This window comes from Microcaecilia unicolor, chromosome 9 (genome assembly GCF_901765095.1).
Source record: "Microcaecilia unicolor chromosome 9, aMicUni1.1, whole genome shotgun sequence".
Taxonomy (NCBI): domain Eukaryota; kingdom Metazoa; phylum Chordata; class Amphibia; order Gymnophiona; family Siphonopidae; genus Microcaecilia; species Microcaecilia unicolor.
The window spans coordinates 129,310,444-129,335,202 of NC_044039.1; the positions used below are offsets into that span (position 1 = coordinate 129,310,444).

Below are 24,759 nucleotides of genomic sequence, written 5' to 3' on the forward strand. Positions count from 1 at the left end.
CCATCTACCAGCAGGTGGAGATAGAGAGCAATCTTTTGCCTCCCTATATGTGGTCATGTGCTGCCGGAAATTCCCCAGTATGTTCTCTATCTCAGCAGGTGTGTGGTCACACAGCAGCAGCTCTGGCTAGGTCTCCAAGCCTAATTGTTTAGGTTTTGTACCTGGGGTTGAGGGCTCTTCGTGAGCAAGTGCAAACCTGGTGGTGCCAGGTCCCTCCTTTTCTCCCTCCTCCCGCTGGCTCTGTTAAATAAAAAAAAAAAAAAAATTTTTTTAAACGTTCAAAAAGGACGTCCATTTGCAGCTGCTCACTGGAACAAGTCGTCGCTGCTCGGAGCAAGAAGCAGGTAATTTTTTACCTTTTACTAGCGGGCAGGGGGTTCCCCGAACGGTCTCCACGTGGCTATGGCCTCGGATAGCAAGGGCGCGAAAAGACGCTCCCCGGAACGCGTTCGCGCGCCTAGCGGGGAAGCGGGGGATCGAAGGTAGAGTCGCCCTTTTGGGCGCCCTTTGGAACCGGGAGAGTTCACCGGTTTTTTCTCCGGCGCGGCGGCCTTTCCCGCCTTAGGCGCCCATCCCCCGCTGGCCGCCCTCCCGGTCATGACCGGCCACGCGGCTCGGTCGGCTTCTTCTTGGGCCGCCCTCGAGTTGGGAGATGTTAACAGCTTGGTCGCCCTTGAATCGGGCGACAGTAAGAAGTCGGCGAAATTAAAACGCCCTTCTTCCCACGCGGCTCCTTCTCGGAGTTTCGCGCCGGATGCCATTTTGGACGCGCAACACGTCTCTCCCCCGCTACTGGGAGCGCAGATGGAGGGCACCTCTAGGTCCGCGGCACAGGCTGCAGAAATGCACAGACTGGGGGGTTTCTCCCCTGAGTTCATTTTGCTGCTGCATCAAGCCGTTCTTATGCAGAACACTGCCCCTGCCCACCTCTCTGATCGGGGTGATGAGGCCTCTATGCTTATGCGCCCTCGGGTGGATCTTCCACCCTCGGGGGACTCGGTCTCCTCTGATGTGGATGATGGCAGCGTGTCTGAATTCTCCCAGAGATCCTTAGCGGAATCGATGGAAGAGACTGATCCTTGCTCGGATGGAGTGGATGACCCCTCTGCAGCGCAGCTTTTTCGCTCAGAGGATTTGCCCAACCTGCTTGTGCAGGCCATGAGCATTTTGAAGATTGCCTCTCCGGAGGAAGGCTCTCTCTCAGCCTCTACTGGCTCCGCCATTATGCTGGGAACGAAGCGCCCGCCTAGAACCTTCCACGTTCATGAAGCCTTGCAGTCCTTAATTTCAGCGCAATGGGATGCCCTTGAGGCGAGCCTGAAAGTAGCCAGGGCTATGTCCTGTCTGTACCCCTTTCCTGAGGGGGAACGGGAAGCCTTTGTCTGGCCCACGGTAGATTCCTTAATCACTGCCGTGACTAAGAAAACGGCGCTGCCGGTGGAAGGTGGCACTGCCCTGAAGGACGCCCAAGACAGGAGAATGGAGGCGGCCTTAAAGTCGTCCTTTGAGGCGGCCGCTCTGAGTTTGCAAACCTCGGTTTGCGGCTCCTACGTGGCTAGGGTGTGCCTGACTTTTGCAGCGGGCTTCCCCCTCGGACCCTTCCTGGAGGGCGGAATGGCCGACCCTGGAGTCGGGTTTGGCCTACTTGGTAGACTTGCTGTATGGTGTTTTGAGAGCCTCGGCCAAGGGCATGGCTCACAGTCTCTGCGAGGCGGTGGCTATGGCTTAAGCACTGGTCTGCTGACCATGCCTCTAAATCTCGCCTAGCCAAGTTGCCTTTTAAAGGCAAGCTGCTCTTTGGGGACGAGCTGGACAAGATCGTGACGGAGCTCGGCACGTCCAAGGGCAAGAGGTTGCCGGAGGTCAGGACTCGGGCTGGCAGTGCCCATCCTGGTTCCTCTAAGGGCCGATTCCAGGAAGCCCATCGGTATCACCAAGGCAAGTCGGCCTCCTCTGCCTCTGCTTCCTTCAAACGGAACTTCTCCCCCAAGCAGCATTCCTTTCGTAGGGACCGCCGTCCCGGAGGTTCGTCCTCCGGCCCGCCCCCAGGGTCCTGTACCCAATGACGGGGACCTGGTCCATGGCCCAGTGCAGATAGGAGGAAGGTTGTCCTCGTTTCTGGGCGAGTGGACCAGGGTAACCTCAGACGCTTGGGTTCTGGAAGTCATCAGAGACGACTACAAACTAGAGTTCTGCTGACCCCTAAGAGACGGGTTTGTAAACTCTCCTTGCAAGTCTCAGGTCAAAGCAGCTGCTGTGCAGCAGACTTTGAGCAACCTGATCTGCCTGGGCTTGGTGGTCCCGGTGCCAGTAGATCAGCTTGGAAAGGGGCGCTACTCCATTTACTTTGTGGTGCCAAAGAAAGAAGGATCTGCTCAGCCTATTCTCGACCTCAAGGGAGTCAATCAGGCCTTGAAAGTTCGGCACTTCCGGATGGAGACCCTCCGCTCCTTAGTAGCTGCGGTGAAAAAGGGAGAATTCCTGGCCTCCCTGGACATCAAGGAAACTTACCTACATATTCCCATCTGGCCGCCTCATCAGCGCTTTCTGTGCTTGCAGTGCTGGGCCGACACTTCCAGTTCAGAGCCCTCCCGTTCGGGTTGACTACGGCTCCGCGGACCTTCTCCAAAGTAATGGTGGTCATCGCGGCCTTCCTCCGCAAGGAGGGAGTGCAAGTCGATCCCTATCTGGACGACTGGCTGATCCGAGCCCCTTCCTATGCGGAGTGCGGGAGAGCTACAGACAGGGTCATTGCTCTTCTGAGCTCCCTGGGATGGATCATCAACTGGGAGAAAAGCCAGCTGCGCCCGACTCAGTCCCTGGAGTATCTGGGAGTTTGATTCGACACCCAAGTGGGCAGAGTGTTCCTGCCGGACAACCGGAGCGTCAAGCTTCAGACCCAGGTAGGCCAGTTCCTAGCCTCCTCTACTCTTCGGGCTTGGAACTATGTGCAGCTGTTGGGCTCCATGACGGCCACGATGGAGGTAGTGCCCTGGGCCAGGGCTCATATGAGACCACTACAGCACTCTCTTCTGCGGTGGTGGACTCCAGTCTCGGAGGATTACGCCGTACGCCTTCCTTTGGATCCAGCGGTGCGAAAGGCGCTGAGCTGGTGGCTGAGGCCAGGCAAGCTGTCCGCAGGAATGCCTCTTACGACCCCGGAGTGGGTTGTCGTCACGACGGACGCCTGCTTGACGGGCTGGGGAGCCCACTGCCTGGGACGGACAGCGCAGGGGCTCTGGTCTCCTGCAGAGACGAAATGGTCCATCAACCTCCTGGAACTCCGAGCCAGTCGGTTGGCGCTTCTAGAGTTTCTCCCGGTACTGGTGCTGAGGCCTGTACAGGTCCTGTCGGACAATGCCACGGCTGTGGCCTGTGTCAATCGCCATGGAGGTACCAGGAGCGCCCCTCTAGCCAAGGAGGCCATGAAGCTATGCCTGTGGGCGGAAGCGAATCTGGAACAGCTGTCGGTGGCCCAGATTGCGGGAGTCATGAATGTCAAGGCGGACTTTCTCAGTCGCCATACCTTGGATCCCGGAGAGTGGCAACTGTCTGCTCGGGCGTTCTTGGACATAACGAAACGCTGGGGCCTGCCGAGCCTGGATCTGATGGCGTCCTCGGCCAATTGCCAAGTGCCACGTTTTTTCAGCAGAGGACGGGACCCTCGATCTCTGGGAGTCAATGCTCTTTTCCAGTAGTGGCCGGCACAGGAGCTTCTCTACGTGTTCCCGCCCTGGCCAATGATGGGCAGGGTGCTAGGCCGGGTGGCAAAGCATCCAGGCCGGGTGATCCTGGTGGGTCCGGATTGGCCCAGACGTCCCTGGTATGTGGACTTGGTCAGACTCTCGGTGGACGGCCCTCTGCGGCTGCCAGCGGGGCCTCTTACATCAGGGTCCCGTGGTGATGGAGGATCCCTCCCCCTTTGGTCTTATGGCCTGGCTATTGAGTGGAAGCGGCTGAGGAAGAAGGGCTTCTCAGACAAGGTCATCGCCACTATGCTGAGAGCGAGGAAGCGCTCTACTTCCACCACTTACACCAGGGTTTGGCGTACCTTTGCGTCGTGGTGCGAGGCAGGCTCTATATCGCCCTTCACTGCTCCAATATCTTCAGTGTTGGCGTTCCTGCAAGAGGGGCTGGAGAAAGGCCTGTCACTCAGTTCGCTGAAAGTCCAGGTGGCGGCTCTAGCTTGCTTCAGGGGTCGTCTGAAGCGGGCTTCCCTGGCTTCACAGCCGGATGTGGTATGCTTTCTCAAAGGACTTAATCACCTGCACCCCCCTCTGCACTCGATAGTGCCTACGTGGAATCTCAATCTGGTACTACGGACCTTGCAGAAGCCGCCCTTCAAGCCCTTGCCAAGGGCATCGCTGGAGGACCTGACGTTGAAAGCAGTCTTCCTGGTGGCTATCACATCAGCCAGAAGAGTTTCCGAGCTCCAGGCGCTCTCGTGTAGAGAATCGTTCCTGTGATTCACTGAGGCAGGAGTATCGATTCGCCCAGTGCCTTCCTTCCTGCCCAAGATTGTTTCTCGATTCCATGTGAATCAGCAGCTTTACCTACCCTCCTTTCGTAGGGAGGATTACCCAGAGGAGTACCCTGCGCTCAAATACCTGGATGTTAGACGGGTCAACATCAGATACTTGGAAGTGACCAATGATTTCCGGAAGTCGGATCATCTGTTCGTGCTGTTCGCAGGCCCTTGTAAGGGTCTGCAGGCATCTAAGCCTACAGTGGCACGTTGGGTCAAGGAGACGATCGCGTCAGCTTATGTGGCAGCGGGGAAGATTCTGCCTATTCAGCTGAAGGCACACTCTACTAGAGCACAAGCAGCCTCGATGGTGGAGTCCAGATCTGTCTCCTTGGAAGAGATTTGCAGAGCGGCTACTTGGTCGTCGGCTCATACCTTCTCACGACATTACCGCTTGGATGTGGCTGCTCTGGCCGAGGCCCAGTTTGTGGCTTCAGTGTTGCGTTCAGGGATTTCCATGTCCCGCCCTGGGTGAGTACTGCTTTGGTACATCCCACCAGTCTATGGATTGATCGGCTTGATGATAGGGAAGGTAAAATTATGTATCATACCTGATAATTTTCTTTCCCCTTAATCATAGCCGATCAATCCGTAGCCCCTCCCAGATATCTGTATTGTTTGTGTTCTGGTTATATTTCAGGTTCAAGTTGTCTTCATTTCCTGTTCACAAGGACTTCGTGTTCAAGTTCTTCCAATTGAAGTCTCTTCGAGTTGAGACGATTTTGTGTTACAGTGAGCTGCTGCTTCCTCTCCCCCCGTTTCGGTGGTGGCTGGATTGATAACTAAATTATGCCGGCGCTCCCTCCCACTTCGTGCGGCTGTAGGGTAGCTTTGTATCCCTCCTGCTTCTGCGGTGTTAGGGTAAGCCAGCTCCTCCCGCGGTTGCGGTAGCAGGATAAGCCAGTTCCCCCCGCGCCGGCGGGTGTGGTTTCCTGCCCACCGCCCCGGCGGTGGTGCGCTGGAATATTTCCCCTCCCCCGCTTCGGCGGTGATGAGCTGGGCAGAGTGTCCCTTTGTGGGTGTAATTCTCTAAGTGCTGAGTCCTGCGGATGGAGCTTTGATATCGACATACTGGGGAATTTCCGGCAGCACATGACCACATATAGGGAGGCAAAAGATTGCTCTCTATCTCCACCTGCTGGTAGATGGACACAACCCACCAGTCTATGGATTGATCGGCTATGATTAAGGGAAAGAAAATTATCAGGTATGATACATAATTTTACCTTTTGTGTGTTTATTGGGGGGGGGGGGGGGGGTTGTAGTGTGTGGTATAGAAAAGCAAAACAGAGAAAAATGGAGGCACAATAGACCATATGGTCTATCAAGTCTGCCCATCCATGCAATCTATTATCCCTTCCTCTCCCTTAGAGGTCCTATGCACTTGTCCCAAGCTTCCTTAAATTCAGTTAGTCTTCATCTCCACCACCTTCACTGAGAAGCTGTTCCACAAATTCAGCACCCTTTTTGTAAAGATGCATTTCCTCGGGTTACTCCTGAGTCCGTTTCCTTTCACCTTCATCCTATGCCCATCATTTATTGTTTTTATTTATTAGGATTTATTTACCACCTTTTTGAAGGAATTCACTCGGCAGTGTACAGTAAGAATAGGTCAAGCATGAGCAATAGGCAATTACAGTAGTCAAAATATTAAAATAACAATACAAAATATGGCGTATATTACTAACAATATTACAATATCAGCACAATTCGTAATAGAACATTTTAATAGACAGCCTAGGGTGTAAGCAAAGATGAAGCATATAGATAGGTAAGAGAGTAAGAAGAGTTAGAAAGTATGGTGTCTGATTTAAAGAAAGTTGTACATGAGGTCAGAGAGATGGTTAAATATTATCTCAGCTAGGGTAGGAGTGGATAAACATATTCTGCTGCAGTATATGCAGCCTAAGTCATCCTTGTGTGTGTGAATGAGACTAACAAGTTAGTTACTTCCATTAAAGGCCTGGTTGAAGAGCCAAGCTTTCACCTGCTTCCTGAAGTAGAGATAGTCTTGTGTTAAGCGCAGCCTTTCAGGCAGTGCATTCCAGAGTGTGGGGGGCTATTCTAGAGAAGGCTAGCTTGTGGGTATCACATTGTGTAATGTCTTTTGGAGAGGGTGTGGTTAGTAATAGTCCTTGAGAGGACCTTAGTATCCTTGGCAGTGTGTGGAGGATCATCCTATTCTTCAGGTACTCGGGGCCATTTCCTTTGAGGGCCTTGAAGATCAGACATAGTTTTAAATTTAGCCCTGTACTGTACTGGTAGCCAATGAAGTTTTTGCAAAAATGGTGTGATGTGGTTACGTCACTTGCAACCTTCTATGAGTCTTGCTGTTGTATTCTGAATCAACTGAAGCTGGTGCAGGCTCTTTGTAGTCAGGCCATTATATATTGCAGTAATCCAGTCTTGATGATGTTATGGCATGCACAACTGGGATAAGATTTCTCTTCTCAGTGTAAGGAGAGAGGCAGTGTAGCTGTCGCAAATAGTAGAAGCAGCTCTTGAAGGTTGCTTGGATTTGGGGAATCAGAGCAAGTGTTCAGTCTAACTGTATTCCAAGGTTCCTGTCTTGTGATTTGAGGGGGAGTTCGTACTTCCCAAAAGGGATTTTGATGTTAGGTACCCAGAGAAGCTCGGTTTTACTTGGGTTCAGGCACAGTTCGTTGTGTTTAGCCCATTCTTGAATTGATGTTAGACAAGTGATCAGTTTATTCAAGGCTGTGGGTAAGTCATGTTCAATGGGTATGAGTAGCTGCACATCTTCTGCATAGATGTAGAACTTGAATGTCCATTGACCGGATTAGCTCAGGTAGTGGCTTGAGGTAGATATCGAACAGAATAGGTGACAGTATCGATCCTTGTGGTACCCCGCAGGTGAGTGTCCATGGTGGTGATGAATTGTTGCCAAACATTATGGACTGTTGCCTGTCTGATAGGATCTGAACCAGGCAAGTACTGTTCCATTGATAACTGTTTCTGGCAGTCGTGCTAGCATGATATCATGATCCACAGTGTCAAAAGCTGCTGAGAAATCTAGCAGTACTAACATCGAGGCAGTGGGCTTTGCCAGGCATGCCTCTGGTGCTAAAAAATAGCACAGACATTGGTGCATGACGGGAGTTGGAACTACCACCAGGCTCCTGGGCCGAATCACTGTGCGCCAAGCTGGCACTACGTCTACCACCCTTTTGTTAAAGGCCCTCTAAGTTTTGTACCTGGGACAATGGAGAGTTAAGTGAGTTGTCTAAGATCTCAAGGAGTGGCAGTGGGATTTCAGTCCTGTCCTCCCTGGTTCTCAGCCTGCTGCTCTAACCATTAGATAAAGCTAATATAAATAACACTCTCCTTGTTATTTGCAGCAGATGAATCCAGGAACTAGTGAGTTAAGTCTGCCTACCAGCAGGTGGAGATAGAGATAAACTAAAGGCAGTGATGCCAGATGGCCAGCTCCTTCCTCAGTTCGTATGGCTCTATCTCAGCAGGTGGTGGACAGCTTTTTCTCCAGCTCCTGGGCCCAAGGCCTCTGAGGGTGCTTCTGGGCCGGTGGCCAGTTTGAGCCGGGGGGTGGCGGACTGGTGGTGTCCCCTTTGGCAGCATGCGCAGTTGCTGGGTCCCTGCTGCACCTCAGATTCCCTCTGAATAGGCTTTTGCTGTTTCTGCCTCCTCACTTAAAAAAAAAAAAAAGAAGAAGAGAACCATAGAATTTATTTAAAAGAGAAACAGAGAAGCACAGGGAAGTGTGTTTTTGCTGAGAGCAGGTTTGTGTTACTGCTGTCTGAGTCCTGTTTTCTGTTGCCTGCTTGTCTGAGCCTACCTCGAAGTGGAGTTGGAGAGTTTTTTTCTTCGGCTCAGCTGTCACTTGCTGCGCTTTCCCGGTCCGGGGTAAGTCCTGCTGGGTTCTTGTTCGAGGGCGGGTGATGGCAGTGGAGGCGGTAAAACGCTGTTCTCGATGCGGAAAATGGTGTTCGGCGGCGGGCCTTTGCAGTGCGGAGTGCGCTGATTTGGCGGGACTCGACGGGGTGGTGCCCCCCCCCCCCCCGAGCGTGCTTTCCCGCCCAGAGCCTGGTGATTCTCGCGCCATTTTGCGATTGGTTGCGGAGCTGGCTCCGGTAGCGGTTTTGGGCAAAGCTTCTTCTCCACTGGTAGGGGAGTCCGAGGGGGGGTGGGGGTGTCAGGCACTGTGGGCGGTGGTGGAGGTGCCATGGCTGCGACCTTTTTCGTTGCGGGGGTTTATTTTGCTACTCCATCAGGCATTTTTGTTGAAAAGGGCCTTGCCCCTCACGCGGCTGCGACAGCTTCAACCTTTGATCCTCTCAGGGGGTCTGGGGGTAACCAAGAGATTCTGAGTTTTTCCCCCAGAGGATTTCTCATACCATATAAAGCCTAGGCTTTCTTTGGGGTCTGAGGAGGGGTCCTGCATACAGTCGCCTGCAGCTCCCTCCGTGGTGGATCTCTCGGAGCAGACGGGGGTGGAGGACAGTGTCCTCGCTGACCAACCGGTGGACTCTTTCGCCGTGAGGATTTTCCATAAGGAGGCGTTGTCCTCCTTTATCTCTCAGGCGCTGGAAACCCTGAATATAGAGGACCCTGAGGTTGTGGCTTCTCAGGCGGTCAACCTCAAGATAGCTAGTACCAGACGACCTTCTAAGGCCTTTCCGGTACATGAAGCTATTGGAAGAGTTGATTTCGGTCCAGTAGGCAGATCCGGATAGGGGGCTGAAAGTGGCCAGGGCTATGGCCCAGCTGTATCCGGTTTGAGCAGATCGTTTAGAGAAGTTTGCTCTACCTAGAGTGGATGCTCTGGTGACGGCGGTCACTTAGAAGACTACCCTTCCAGTGCAAGGTGGTGTGGCACTTAAGGATATGCAAGACAGACGGCTGGAGGCCTCTTTGAAACGTGTCTTTGAGGTGGCCGCTTTGACACTTCAAGCTTCTGGTTGTAGTTCTTATTCAGCTAGAGCTTGTCTCAGTTGGCTACATTCTGTCATGGATTCGTTTTTGGAGTCGGATATGTCGGATGCTCCTCAATTGCTCCTGATGGATATTGGGCTGGCGTACTTGGCGGATGCCTTGTATGATTTGGTCTGTGCTTCAGCCAAACTTATGGCCTTGACCGTTTCCTCTCGTCGTCTTCTGTGGCTCCGTCATTGGGCCACAGATATGGCCTCTAAGCAACGGCTCATTAAATTGCCTTTCCGAGGGGAAATTGCTTTTTGGGGAAGACCTAGAAATGATTGTTAAAGATTTGGGGGATTCCAAATCTCAGCGTCTTCCGCAGGATAGACCCAAGCCTACTTCCAGGCAGTAAGCCTCGAGGTCACGTTTCAGAGAGACGCGACGGTATCGCCCGGGGCAGTCCAAAGCAGCCTTTCAGCATCCTCGTTTTGGGCAGTGTTCTTCATTTCGCAATGAGAAGCGTCTGGCTGGACCCCCCTCTTGTCAGGGGGTTCCTTCTCGGGCCTCCCAATGATGGGGCGCAGGTCCACTCAGGAGGAGAGCAGATCGGTGGTCGGCTTTCTCTGTTTCTTCCAGAGTGGGCCAGAATTACTTCGGACCAGTGGGTCCTCGATGTGGTGCGAGAAGGTTACAAGCTAGAATTCTTCTCTCCCGTCACAGACTTTTTTCTGGAGTCCCGCTGTGTATCGCGGGCCAAGAGGACAGCGGTTCTGCAGTGTTTGCGAGACCTTCTAAGTGTCACCTGCCTGTTCTGCGAACATCACACAGTTCAATTATCTCTCTGATATGTAGTCGCGTGAGCCGAGGTTCACTGTGTGCAGCTCACAAAAAGGCAAAATGAACATAAACAAACATCATCCTGAGAAAGATGTTACCGGATGAATGCATTAAAGTTATAGAAAGTTATTATAAGAGAATCAATTGGATTCACACAAATGCCAAATAACAATCCAGGTAGTCTATAATAACTTATTTATTAGAGTGCACATTTATAAGTCTATGGCACTGAATAGTTATGTAACTAATTAAAATTGGATAAAAACTTAAATATAATAAATACTATAAGTATTTAAAAAAAAACAAAAAAAAACCCCTACTGGATCCAGTTATTACACTCTAACTTGTATTCTCTTTTAATAGGAATCTATTACATTGCTAAACAGGTAAGTATCTAATGTACCCATTCACAGAATTCACTTCAGTTTCTTTCATAAACTTTTATCTAACCAATTCACTTCTTTTCCTCCTACAGGAACTCCTTCTTCTGGTAAGTAAACATTTAAAATATTTCAGACTAATTGTCTAGCCAAGGAGTAATTAGATCTAATTTAACCCTTTTTTTTTTCTTCCCAGGTTCTCAGTTCTTCGTGGTAAGTATGAATGTTTAGTGTAAAGTGTCTCTCTCTAATTTTCAGAGTTCCATTTAGTTGTCTTCTCTTTGGTACTTAGCTGGATTTCCTGCTTTCTTGTCTCCAGGAACACTTCATCTGTCTTGGATGTCTTGGATGACTTTCAACTTGAGCTTCTTCCTAAACTTATTCTACAAAGAAATTAACAGGAGAGATTCTACCTCCCTATGGTGTGAGCATCTATATGTGAGCCTGCCTTCTATATGTGAGCCTGCCTGTTGCTGGTACCTGTACTGTATTCTGCTATAAATAAAATAAAACAAAATAAATTTCCTTAGTCTACTTTCCTGACTTATTTTATTTCACTTTTCAGTTTAAATCCCTGTCTAAAGAGAGCAGAAGAGCAGTTCTTCACAGGGTTTGCTAAAATGGAGAACATTCAAAACATTCACACTCACAGTCTCACCTGGAATACACACAGCCACAAGAGATTTGGTTTCAGTTTCTTTCTACTCTGATTTCCTAATACCAGGTACTTTAATTATCTGTCATGTACAGAATTTAAGCATTACCCTATTTAACTCAAATATTCCTTCTCTTTGTAACCCAACAAATATCCCTCAGCAATCATATATCAATTCCCCATGTTCATTACACAGCCCCAGAAAACCATGGGATATTTCTGCTCATTAACACTTTCCCAATAAAGTTCCCCTTAAACAGTGCTCTCTTATTTTCCCCTCCTTTTTAAATAATATCAATATAATTAAAATAATCTAAAGAGCACAACCTTTCTCCCAGAAGCATGGAAATCAGTTTCCTTTTACCACAGTTCAAACCTCTGAAACCCTCAGTACTTTCAGTTATAGTGATCTCAATCACTCTCTTTTATTATTTCATGCAAATTCTATCAAATCCTTTCATCAAGCACCTCTCACATACAAACAGAAAAGGAAAACAGGTCTTCTCTCATCAGGATCTTCTGTTGCTCTCCTCCAACTGTCACCAAGCAAAACCCTAACAAGAGCAGTGCATCCAATCAGAGAGCTCTATTTGAGACCATATTTCCATACAGAGATTTTTTACATTTCTCATCAAAAATACCTTAAACCCTCGTTTGTGGATTTAAACCATATGAGTCAGATCAGAGCCATGCCCTGACGTTTACCCTCTAAACATTTTCACTTAAATGACCCCAAATACCTAAACTGGAACATTCCAAAAATGGACTAATCTGCATAGCATCTTGTAACCAGGTACCTCTCTTGTGCAGCCAAGGATAGAACAATCTCCTCCAGCCACAGGCTCCCGGTACAATGAAGAAATAGTTGTCCACCAGTAACTTCAATCTTAAGAACTTTTATTCCATGCAGGTTTCTAGTACACAGTTCCAACAGCAGCATAGCACATACCAGGATTCAATACAGGCTTGCAGGCTCCAGTCTGGGCTCTTTATCCAGTGCACAATAAACAGTAATTCAATTCCCAAGACAAACAGTTCTTTCAGTTCATCATCACAGTTCAGTCACCAAGCAGCAGTTTCTACTTTCTATCCTGTTTACCTTCAGGAGAGTTCAATATTTTAGGGACTCCTTCTACCCAAGGGTTTTCCCCTGCATCAACTTCACAGTGAATTCACTTTTGGGACTTCCTCTCACCCAAGGAATCTCAGCCTGCTTCAGTACTTTAGAGACCTCCCTGCCACTAGGCGGGAAGAGAGTTGGGGAAACCCTGTGTGCAGGAGCTCATCATTGGTCTGATTAGTCTAATGCTTAACTCAGCTGGTTTGGGTGTGAGGAAGCTAATGGAAGGAGAATGATTGGTGGTGGTAGCTGAAGCCAGGGATTGATTAGGCAGGTGGGAAGGAGTCCCAGGAGTTCAGTTCAAGAGAGAGAAGCAGAAGGAGAGAAGGAGTTGCAGGCTGAAAACCCTTGGGCAGGGAGGTCCCTAAAGTATTTGCAGGCTGAGAATCCTTTGGCAGGGAGGTCTCTAAAGTACCACCAAGATCCTGGTGGTGGTGGCAGCATTTCTGTGGAAGGAGGGGATTCAAGTGCATCCCTATCTTGATGACTGGCTGATTCGGGCGACGACAGCAGAGGAGAGTGGTCACCGACCCGAGTGATTGCGGTGTTGCAATCCTTAGGTTGGGTGGTCAATATGGACAAGAGTCATCTGGTTCCTACTCAGTCTGGAGTATCTTGGAGTGCAATTCGATACGAAGCGGGGAAGGTGTTTCTCCCCGAGGGGCGAAGGATCAAAAATTGCTTTCCTCAGGTACAGACCTTATTGAGTCGTTGCGCTCCCCGAGTGTGGGACTATGTTTAGGTCCTTGGTTCCATGATGGCGACCTTGGAGGTCATTCCATGGGCAAGGGCTCACATGCAGCTTCTTAAGAATTTCCTTTTGAGCAGGTGGTCGCCGATGTCGTTGGATTATCAACGACGCCTTCCTTGGTCGAGCTGGGCCAGGGACAGTCTCGCGTGGTGGCTCCGGTCAGCAAATTTACAGAAAGGTGTTTCTCTGGCATCTCCCAATTGGGTGGTAGTCGTGACGGGTGCCAGCCTTTCTGGCTGGGGAGCCCATTGTCCATCGAGTAGCCCAAGGATCGTGGACCCCTCTCTAAGCGACTTGGCCGATAAGTCATCTGGAGTTGCGAGTAGTTGTGAATGCGCTGCAGAGTTTTCAGGCGGTTCGTGTATTCTCGGACAACACCACGACGGTGGCTTGCATCTATCGGCAGGGGGGCACTCGCAGTCTTCCCTTGGCATTGGGCAAGCAAGCCCCTGCGCAAATTCGTGCTCATTCTATGTGAGCTCAGGCTTTCTCCTATGGTTTATCTGGAAGATATTAGCAGAGCTGCTACATGGGCTTTGGTCCATATGTTCACTCGTCATTATTGGGTGGATGTGGCAGCTCGGCAGGATGCTGTATTTGGCTTGTCTGTGATTTCTGCCGGGTTGGAGGGTGTCCCGCCCTACTTGAAGACTGCTTGGGTACATCCCACAAGTCTCTGTATTGATCTGTAGGATGCTATGGAAGGAAAAATTAATTCTTACCTGATAATTTTCTTTCCATTAGTCCCAACAGATCAATCCAGAGGCCCCCCTGGATTTACTGTCTGCGGTTTTGTTTCGGTTGGTTAGTTTTTTCGGGTTTCGTTGTTCTGAATGTTCCTTCGTTTGATTAAAAAATAAAATAAATATAGAAGTGGTGGAAGTATGTTGGGCATTTGGTCTGACAATGTCAGGAGAGTTTTCTATTGTTTCCATTCCACTGCTTTGGTATCATTCATACTGAGGTTTTCTTGGCTGCACAGGTCCACATATAGCAAACCTCGGAGGTTCTTTCTATCTCCACCTGCTGGTAAACGGACACAACCCACAAGTCTCTGGATTGATCTGTTGGGACTAATGTAAAGAAAATTATCAGGTAAGAACTAATTTTCCTTCTCAAAGCTCACCCCTCAGTACTGTACAATTACTGATAAAAACTTGTAAACTTTTTTACTTGATTTCTGCTTCCTTAAAGGTTAATTTGACTCCCTTTTTCTTTTATTTTAAGAATTTACTTTTGTGTGTGTGCTTTTACACTGTGTATGTGCCAGTAATTTGCCTGCCTTATCTGCATACTTGTAGCATTGCTTGATCAGCTGCAGCTTATATGCTGTCTCCTTATTTTACCGATTATTTTAATACTGTGTGCTCGAATACCTTTTTCTTCCACTGAATGGAGCTCACCTTGAAATAGTGGTTGGAGCAGGAGGTATAAAACCAAGGAAGCTAGGGTTCAAATTCTGCGGATGCCCTTTGTGCCCTTAGGTAAGTCAGTTCACCCCTGCTGTCTTGGGTACGGACTTAAAGGTCAGTATTCAAAGGGTTTAGACTTTGAAATGTACTAGGGCAGAGTTCCTAAGTTTCCCTCCCACCCCCACCCCCCATATTCTCTGTTATTGCATATATGTCATAGTGAATGGCGTTTGATCTTTACACAAGATATAATATTGAACAAAGGGAACATAATTAAACACATAACACAATTTATATATTACATTATTTATATTTATCTATACATTGTTTATGGAATAGTTAACCAGCACCCATATTACCCATGTGAAAAGTAACTGCCCCCAAAATTTAATTGATAATTAGATTCAGCTAGGTGAGCATAGCCAGCCTTGATTACAGCCAGCCCTGTTGAACCTAAACCCCATTGTATATTGAACCTCACCTTGAGAGTAATGTCACCTCAAAGTTTCTATAAGAGCACTATGCCATGATCAAAGAAAATTCTAGAAGAGATGAGAAAGTTGCTGAAATATATATTACTCTGGAAAGGGTTACAAAGCATTTTCAAAGCTCTCTGTGATTCCATTGAACCACAGTGGGAGCCATTATCTCCAAATGGAGAAGTCTTGGAACAGTCATTCCAGGAGTGGCTGGCCTGTCAAAATTTACTTCAAGGGGGTGCAGCGACAACTCATCTAGGAAGTTAGAAAACATCCCAGAACATCCAAGGAACTGCAAGCTTCTGTAGCCTCAAAAGGGTCAGTGTTCATGATTCCACAATAAGAAAGAGACTGGGCAAAAATGGGATTAATGTGAAAGTAGCAAGGTGGAAACTGCTGCTATCCAAGAATAACATTGGTGCTCATGTCACGTTTACAGAAACACACCTCAGTGATCCCCAAGGCTTCTAGGATAATCTTATGGACAGAGAAGTCAAAAGTGAGATTGTTTGAACAAACAGTTCCTATTATGTCTGGTGTAAAGCAAATACAACATATTACAGTACAAACATCATACCAGAGGTCAAAATCACAGAAATGGATCTGAATTTTTGCAAACAATAAAATCAAGATTGTGTAATGCATAATAAAATTTGAATGTAAAAGCATAGTATGAATATTCAAAGAAAATAAAATACAAAAAAATTGTGGTATGAATTCAGTGATTCTCGAGTAGGTCTTCTGTTCTCCCTTGGTTTGACATGCACACATCAACACAATTCCTAAGTGGCTTGTCACATACGTTTATTTTTGGTTTTTTTTGTATTTTATAGCACTTTAATCCATGATAATTTAACTCATACCACACATTTTTGTACTTTAATTTTTTTGAATATTCATACTATCCTTTTACGTTCAAATTTTATTTATTGTGCATTACGCAATTTTGGTTTTATTTTTGCAAGAATTGAGATCCATTATATGATTTATGATGTTCTTGTATGTTTTATACATATAAACATACATATGTTAACTGTTATGCACTTACTTTTAATTTGTTTACATGTGTTTTTAGAAGGTAATATTGTATGTATGAAGGTCTAATATTTGTGGACTCCTGATGAAAGCAACAGTGCCAAAACACGGCCCTTGCATATCTGACAGCTGTTTTACAATAAAGGATTGTTTTACCTGGATTACCTCCTCTATTCAGATTTATATTTCAGCAGAAGCCCTTAGTGTCAGGGCCGCTGGGGGGGGGGGTGGGGGCAGGGGGAGCAAAATTTCCTGGGCCCGGTGCCGAGGTCTCTCGCCCTCTCCTGTTCCCATGCTGCTGACGCCGCAGTCCCCAGTCTCCAGCTGCCTACTCTCAGCTCCCTTCTGTCTGCCACCTGGTCCCCTGCATTTAAAAAAAAATCTCGAAATCGGCAGTGCAACGCCTTCTGTGTGAAAGCGGCAGATCACCTCAGGTGGGCCTTCCCTCACTGTGTCCTGCCCTCCTCTGATGTAACTTCCTATTTCCATGAGGGAAGGCCCGCCTGAGGCGATCTGCCGCTTTTACACAGAAGGCGCTGTGCTGCCGATTTTGAGATTTTCTTTTTTGAAATGAAGATGGTCGGATGGGAGACAGAAGGAAGCTGAGGATAGGTAGGTGGGAGCAAGCGAGGGGTGGCGGTGATCCTTGGGAGGGTGGGGGGGGGGGGCTGTGGGCAGCCTTGCCCTGGGCCCGGCTCAGTCTCTCGGCGGCCCTGCTTAGTGAATAAATATCGGAATTATAGTATGAGATAATGTCTATCAAAACTGAAAACATTTTCCATTTTTTTTTAGACTGCTAATGGAAATGTGGAAGCGAAGGTGGTATGTTTTTACAGAAGAAGGGATATATCGGCAACACTTATATCACTTGCAGATAAACATGCAAGTAAGTCTGTTTGTTTTTGTTTTTTTAAACCCCCATATTTCTTGTTTTATATGAATAACAAACACACTACTTCATCCAACGAAACAACCAATTTTACCTGAATGAACCCCACTTTGAACTACTCCTGAAAAGGTGTGAGCCTAATACAAATAATTACAGGTAATGGTTGTTGCCCTTAGGTGATTCTGAGCAAGTTTTCCTTGTCAGGAAGACATGATTGAATCAGACATGCAATAGGGTGACATCTTCAGCGGTGCCAGGATGGAATACTTCTCCAAGAGCTCCAAATTATTTTATGGTCCTTCCCACATGTGGGGGTTTCCTTAGTATTCTGTTTTTTTCCACTCTACCAAAAGGACATGAAAAAGCTGCCCGGATTTTTTTAAAATACTTTTTCATCTTTTAGTATTTCAGTGTCATTTGTCATTGAATTAAGGAGTGGTTTTTGTTTGGGGGTTTTTTTTTTTTGCTTTATTTTTATTTGTATTAAACTTCTACTCCTTTTATCCTGCTAGCCCAGACCAGTGTGGTGTATTGTGCTAGTAGAGAAGCTGAACTCTTCTGGTGACATCACCAGTATAAGGAGTGGTGCAGCCTGGATCTAGTCTGTATTTCTCTGTCTCCAGCAGAGACTGTGAATTGATGCAGCACAATTCTTCTTTTCAGGGCTGAGTCCCCAGAGTGCAGTCCACAGCCTGCGACCCTCAGAGTAGAGCCTTACAGGGCCCCTGCTAGCAGGGGTACCTTTTTTTTTTTTTTTTTTTTTTTTTTTTTTTAAATTCATTCCCTTTCCTCCTTGGCCAGTGATTGAATGGTGTATCTATCCTTCTTTGATGGGGGGAGGCCCTGCAGACCTGGCAAGATCATAGAGTTTGTGCCCTGCCTAATAAAGTTATTGAAATAAAGGATGATCTGAGGTTAGAGGCACCTTGCTGTTAGAAGATCTTCAGAGCAAAGCCATGCAGGGACTGCTTGAGACTGGTGACTGCATCATTGAGGGTGGGGATGCTGTGAGCCATGTGCTATGGGAGCTAGCATGTTAACTGTGTGCTGGTTTCTGCTGCTGTATCTGTGATATGCAGTTTCAACAGAGAACAGCTCTAGGGAGCAGGGCAGCGAATCTTGAGCTGTCTTTTGATGCACTCTAGTCAGCCACAGCTGGCCCAATATTGGCACGAGATGCAGTCATTTTCTCACAAAACTGCCAAAAACCTGTGTGGCCTGAGGAGGGGTAGCCCATGGTGGGTAATGTAATAGAGCGGTACCCCTTGCTCCTGATAGACCTAGGGTCCTGACAAGGGAGTCCAGGGTGGAATGGAGCCCGTTCTGGATTTAAGACCCAGGCCCTCATTCTGTGTTTTTCAATTCTAGGACTCAGGTCCTAGAGGCCCAGAGGTGATGCACAGATTACAGCATGCCTTGAGGCTCTGGGTCTGTTGCAGGGCCCAGCTAAGGGAATTAAATTGCCTAGAACCCCAAGTGGGGACTTCCCTGGGGGGGGTGGGGGGGTCAGGCCTTGGTCTTACTGGCATCTATTCAGGAAGATGTTGGGTTGACAAAGATGTTAGAGACCATAGAAATCTGCCAGAAGGTTCTACACCAGAGTTCAATGACCTCTCCCAGTTTTGCATCTCTTTTGGTGGGAAGAATTAACTTCCCTCATTGACCAGGGAAGTGGTCAAGTTGATGAATCAGCTCTACCACTTTCCTTCGAAAGATCTGGACAGACTTCTCTGTGGCCCATGTTCTGACTAAGATTAACATCAAAGGGGGCTTTGCCCTGATGTACCCCCATGACAGAAAAGTGGAGATGTTCCTGAAACAGACCTTCAGCTCTTCAGCCTTTTGAGTATAGGCTGTAGTCTGCGGGGAATATGTAGTGAGATCTGTCCTCTACTGGGTCCAGCAGTCTCCTGTCTTCTGCTGGAGGTGTCTCAGATGGAGTTAGGTATGGCATTCATGGTAGATGTCCTTTATTTATTTATTTATTTTATTTGTTGCATTTGTATCCCACATTTTCCTACCTATTTGCAGGCTCAATGTGGCTTACATAGTACCGTAAAGGCTTTCGCCTAGTCTGGTAGAGAAACAAATACAAGATGATAGTGTGGTTGAATAATGGCATTCGCCAAGTCTGGTAAAGAGACAAATACAAGGTGATATTGTAGTCGAATAAAGGAACATGTGTATCAGGTACAATGGGGGTTGAGGAGAGGAAAGGTTATATAGTGTCCATTACGAGCTTTGGTTTTGCTGTGTTGCCGAGTGTAGGTATCTATGTTGGGTCGGTGGGGTATGCCTTTTTGAATAGGTAGGTTTTCAGTGATTTCCTGAAGTTTAGGTGGTCATAGGTTGTTTTCACAGCTTTTGGCAGTTAGTTCCATAATTGTGTGCTTATATAGGAGAAGCTGGATGCGTAGGTTGCTTTGTATTTGAGTCCTTGCAGTTTGGGTAGTGGAGGTTTAGGTATGTTTGAGATGAACTAGATATGTTTCTGATTGGTAGGTCAATGGTGGGGTTTGTCATATATCTTGGGACCAGGGTGCAGATTTTGAAGGTGATACGTTCTTTGATTGGAAGCCAGTGCAGTTTTGCCCGGAGGGGTTTGGCACTTTCGAATCGTGATTTACCAAATATCAACCTGGCTGCTGTGTTTTGAGCGGTCTAAGGTTTCTTTGTCAGTTGTTCTTTGCATCCCGCATAGATTCCATTGCAATAGTCTGTATGGCTTAGTACCATTGATTGTACAAGGTTGCGAAATATTTCCCTCGGGAAGAAAGGTTTTACGCGTTTAAGTTTCCACATTGATTGAACATTTTCTTTGTTGTGGAGTTCACTTGGCTCTCGAATGTGAGGTTGCGGTCGATTGTAACGCCGAGTATTTTCAGGGAGGGTGTGGTCTGAGGTGATTAAGGTTGTGGGTTTCTACGTGTTGTGTTGAGATAAGAGGATGAGGCAGTGTGTTTTTTCAGTGTTCAGTTTCAGTTGAAAAGAATTTGCCCATGAGTCCATGGTGTTCAGACCGAGTTTGATTTCATTGTTGATTTCTGTTAGATCATGTCTGAAGGGAATGTATATTGTGACATCGTCTGCGTAGAGGCCTTGCTTTGTTAAGGACTAGTGGGATCATCATTATGTTGAAAAGTGTTGGTGATGGTGGTGATCCTTGAGGTACTCCACAGTCTGCTTTCCAAGGGGGAGATATGTTTAAGTTTGATTTCACTTGGTATGTTCTGGTGGTTAGAAAACCCTTGATATTTCCACCAATCCCGAAGTAGTCTAAGAGTCTTAGTAGTATGTAGTGGTTTACCATGTTGAAAGCGCTCGACATATCGAATTGGTGGAGAAGTATGTTCTTGCCTGTAGCTATTTCCTGCTTGAATTTGGCCAAGAGAGTGATTAGCACAGTTCCCACGACTGGGGTGGAGTCCCCGTCGACGTCGATGGAGGGAGCTTCATCCCCGCCGACGCGGGAGTCCACCGCTCGACGACGCCACCGAGGCCTCGGTGCCTCGAAGCCGGGCCCGGTTGAGGACTGAGCTACAGGAGCTCATGTCCGACATGAGGAAGAGGCCTCGTGGGGGGAGGAGGAAGACCCCAGATATTTCTCCTCAGAGGAGTCTGTGGGCCTTCCCTCCGACCCCACTCCTTCACCAGAGAGAAAGCTCTCGCCACCTGAGAGCCTCTCCTTTGCCTCCTTCGTCAGGGATATGTCGATTTGCATTCCCTTCCTCGTGGTCTCTGTGGATGAGCCGAGGGCTGAGATGCTCGAGGTCCTTGACTATCCATCACCACCTAGAGAGTCCTCCACAGTGCTGTTGCACAATGTCCTCAAAGAGACACTGCTTCGGAACTGGTTGAGACCATTATCTAATCCCACCATCCCCAAGAAAGCGGAGTCCCAATACAGGATCCATTCGGACCCAGAGTTAATGCGGCCTCAATTGCCTCATGACTCGGCGGTCGTGGACTCTGCTCTCAAGAGGGCACGGAGTTCGAGGGATACCACCTCGGCGCCCCCGGGGCGGGAGTCTCGCACTCTGGACTCGTTTGGGAGGAAGGCCTACCAATCTTCAATGCTCGTGACCCGCATCCAGTCCTACCAGCTCTACACGAGCATACACATGCGGAATAATGTGAAGCAACTGGCGGACCTGGTGGACAAGCTCCCCCCGGAGCAGTCCAGGCCTTTTCAGGAGGTGGTCAGGCAGCTGAAGGCGTGCAGAAAGTTCCTGTCCAGGGGTATATATGACACCTGTGACGTGGCATCTCGTGCTGCGGCCCAAGGTATAGTGATGCACAGGCTCTCATGGCTGCGTGCCTCTGACCTGGACAACTGCACCCAGCAGAGGCTGGCTGATGTCACTTGCCGGGGGGGATAATATTTTTGGTGAGAAGGTCGAGCAGTTGGTGGACCAACTACATCAGCGGGAAACCGCCCTCGACAAGCTCTCCCACCGGGCGCCTTCAGCATCCACCTCAGCAGGTGGACGTTTTTCCCGGGCCAGGCAGGCTGCGTCCTACGCCTACAAGAAGCGTAGGTACACCCAGCCGGCCCGAAGGCCTCACCAGGCACAGGGACAGCCCCAGCGCGCTCGTTCCCGTCAACAGTGTGCGCCTAAGCAGCCCCCTGCGCCTCCACAGCAAAAGCCGGGGACGGGCTTTTGACTGGATCCATGGGAACATAGCCGCCATCAAAGTGTCCGTACCGGATGATCTGCCAGTCGGGGGGAGGTTAAAATTTTTTCACCAAAGGTGGCCTCTTATAACCTCCGACCAGTGGGTTCTCCAAATAGTGCGGTGCGGATACGCCCTAAATTTGGCCTCCCCTCCACCAAATTGTCCTCCGGGAGCCCAATCCTTCAGCTCCCACCACAAGCAGGTACTTGCAGAGGAACTCTCCGCCCTTCTCAGCGCCAATGCGGTCGAGCCCGTGCCACCCGGGCAGGAAGGGCAGGGATTCTATTCCAGGTACTTCCTTGTGGAAAAGAAAACGGGGGATGCGCCCCATCCTAGACCTGAGAGGCCTGAACAAATACCTGATCAAAGAAAAGTTCAGGATGCTTTCCTTGGGCACCCTTCTGCCAATGTTTCAGAAAAACGATTGGCTATGTTCCCTGGATTTAAAGGACGCATACACTCACATCCCGATACTGCCAGCTCACAGACAGTATCTCAGCTTCTGCCTGGGCGCACGGCACTTTCAGTATTGTGTGCTGCCCTTTGGGCTCGCCTCTGCCCCACGGGTGTTCACGAAGTGCCTCGTGGTGGTCGCGGCGTATCTACGCAAGCTGGGAGTGCACGTGTTCCCATATCTCGACGATTGGCTGGTCAAGAACACCTCGGAGGCAGGAGCTCTCCGGTCCATGCAGTGCACTATTCACCTCCTGGAGCTACTGGGTTTGTGATAAATTACCCAAAGTCCCATCTCCAGCCAGTCCAATCTCTGGAATTCATAGGAGTTCTGCTGAATACTCAGACGGCTCAGGCCTTCCTTCCCGAAGCGAGGGCCAACAACCTCCTGTCCCTCGCTTCCCAGACCAGAGCGTCTCAGCAGGTCACAGCTCGGCAGATGTTGAGACTCCTAGGTCATATGGCCTCTGCAGTTCATGTGACTCCCATGGCTCGTCTTCACATGAGATCTGCTCAATGGACCCTAGCTTCCCAGTGGTACCAAGCCACCGGGAATCTAGAAGATGTCATCCGCCTCTCCACCAGTTGCCGCATTTCACTGCACTGGTAGACCATTCGGACCAATTTGACCCTGGGACGCCCATTCCAAATTCCACAGCCCACGAAAGTGCTAACGACGGATGCATCTCGCCTGGGGTGGGGAGCTCATGTCGATGGGCTTCACACCCAGGGACTGTGGTCCCTCCAGGAACAAGATCTTCAGATCAACCTCCTGGAGCTCCGAGCGGTCTGGAACGCACTGAAGGCCTTCAGAGATCGGCTATCCTGTCAAATTATCCAAATTCGGACAGACAATCAGGTTGCAATGTATTACATCAACAAGCAGGGGGGCACCGGATCTCGCCCCCTGTGTCAGGAAGCCGTCGGGATGTGGCGTTGGGCTTGCCAGTTCGGCATGCTTCTCCAAGCCACATACCTGGCAGGTGTAAACAACAGTCTGGCCGACAGACTGAGCAGAGTCATGCAACCGCACAAGTGGTCGCTCCATTCCAGAGTGGTATGCAAGATCTTCCAAGAGTGGGGCACCCCCTCGGTGGACCTTTTCGCCTCTCAGACCAACCACAAGCTGCCTCTGTTCTGTTCCAGACTACAGGCACTCGGCAGACTTGCGTCGGATGCCTTTCTCCTCCTTTGGGGGACCGGCCTCCTGTATGCTTATCCTCCCATACCTTTGGTGGGGAAGACCTTACTGAAGCTCAAGCAAGACCACGGCACCATGATTCTGATAGCGCCTTTTTGGCCCCGCCAGATCTGGTTCCCTCTTCTTCTGGAGTTGTCCTCCGAAGAACCGTGAAGATTGGAGTGTTTTCCGACTCTCATTTCGCAGAACGACGGAGCGCTTCTGCACCTCAACCTTCAGTCTCTGGCTCTCACGGCCTGGATGTTGAAAGCGTAGACTTCGCTTCGTTGGGTCTGTCTGAGGGTGTGTCCCGTGTCTTGCTTGCCTCTAGAAAGGATTCCACTAAAAAGAGTTACTTTTTCAAGTGGAGGAGGTTTGTCGTTTGGTGTGAGAGCAAGGCCCTAGAACCCCACTCTTGTCCTGCACAGAACCTGCTTGAATACCTTCTGCACTTATCAGAGTCTGGCCTCAAGACCAACTCAGTAAGGAATCACCTTAGTGCGATTAGTGCTTACCATTATCGTGTAGAGGGTAAAGCCATCTCTGGAGAGCCTTTAGTCGTTCGATTCATGAGAGGCTTGCTTTTGTCAAGGCCCCCTGTCAAGCCTCCAGCAGTGTCATGGGATCTCAACGTCGTCCTCACCCAGCTGATGAAACCTCCTTTTGAGCCACTGAATTCATGCCATCTGAAGTACTTGACCTGGAAGGTCATTTTCTTGGTGGCAGTTACTTCAGCTCGTAGGGTCAGTGAGCTTCAAGCCCTGGTAGCTCATGCTCCGTATACTAAATTTCATCATAACAGAGTAGTGCTCCGCACTCACCCTAAGTTCCTGCCAAAGGTGGTGTCGGAGTTCCATCTTAACCAGTCAATTGTCTTGCCAACATTCTTTCCCAGACCACATACCCGCACTGCTGAACGTCAGTTGCACACATTGGACTGCAAGCGAGCGTTGGCCTTCTATTTCATCATAACAGAGTAGTGCTCCGCACTCACCCTAAGTTCCTGCCAAAGGTGGTGTCGGAATTCCATCTTAACCAGTCAATTCTCTTGCCAACATTCTTTCCCAGACCACATACCCACCCTGCTGAACGTCAGTTGCACACATTGGACTGCAAGCGAGCGTTGGCCTTTTATTTGGAGCGCACACAGCCCCACAGACAGTCCGCCCAATTGTTTGTTTCTTTCGACCCCAATAGGAAAGGGGTCGCTGTCGGGAAACGCACCATCTCCAATTGGCTAGCAGATTGCATTTCCTTCACTTACGCCCAGGCTGGGCTGACTCTTGAGGGTCATGTCACGGCTCATAGTGTCAGAGCCATGGCAGCGTCGGTGGCCCACTTGAAGTCAGCCACTATTGAAGAGATCTGCAAGGCTGCGACGTGGTCATCTGTCCACACATTCACATCGCATTACTGCCTCCAGCAGGATACCCGACGCGACAGTCGGTGCTGCAGAATCTGTTTGGGGTT

The 24,759-nt window shown here is 49.0% G+C and overlaps 1 protein-coding gene across 3 annotated transcripts in view; it reads left to right on the top strand.

Annotated features, from left to right (window-relative positions):
- The window catches only part of MTA1 (metastasis associated 1), a 537,170-nt gene that overhangs the window by 83,268 nt on the left and 429,143 nt on the right, over window positions 1–24,759 (top strand). For 2 of the 3 annotated variants that reach the window (XM_030214000.1, XM_030214002.1), the window contains exon 3: window positions 16,883–16,976. In XM_030214000.1, coding sequence (XP_030069860.1) covers window positions 16,883–16,976 — 94 coding nt within the window. Of the gene's footprint in view, window positions 1–16,882; window positions 16,977–24,759 lie in introns of those variants that run through there. The other variant, XM_030214001.1, reaches the window with a different exon arrangement.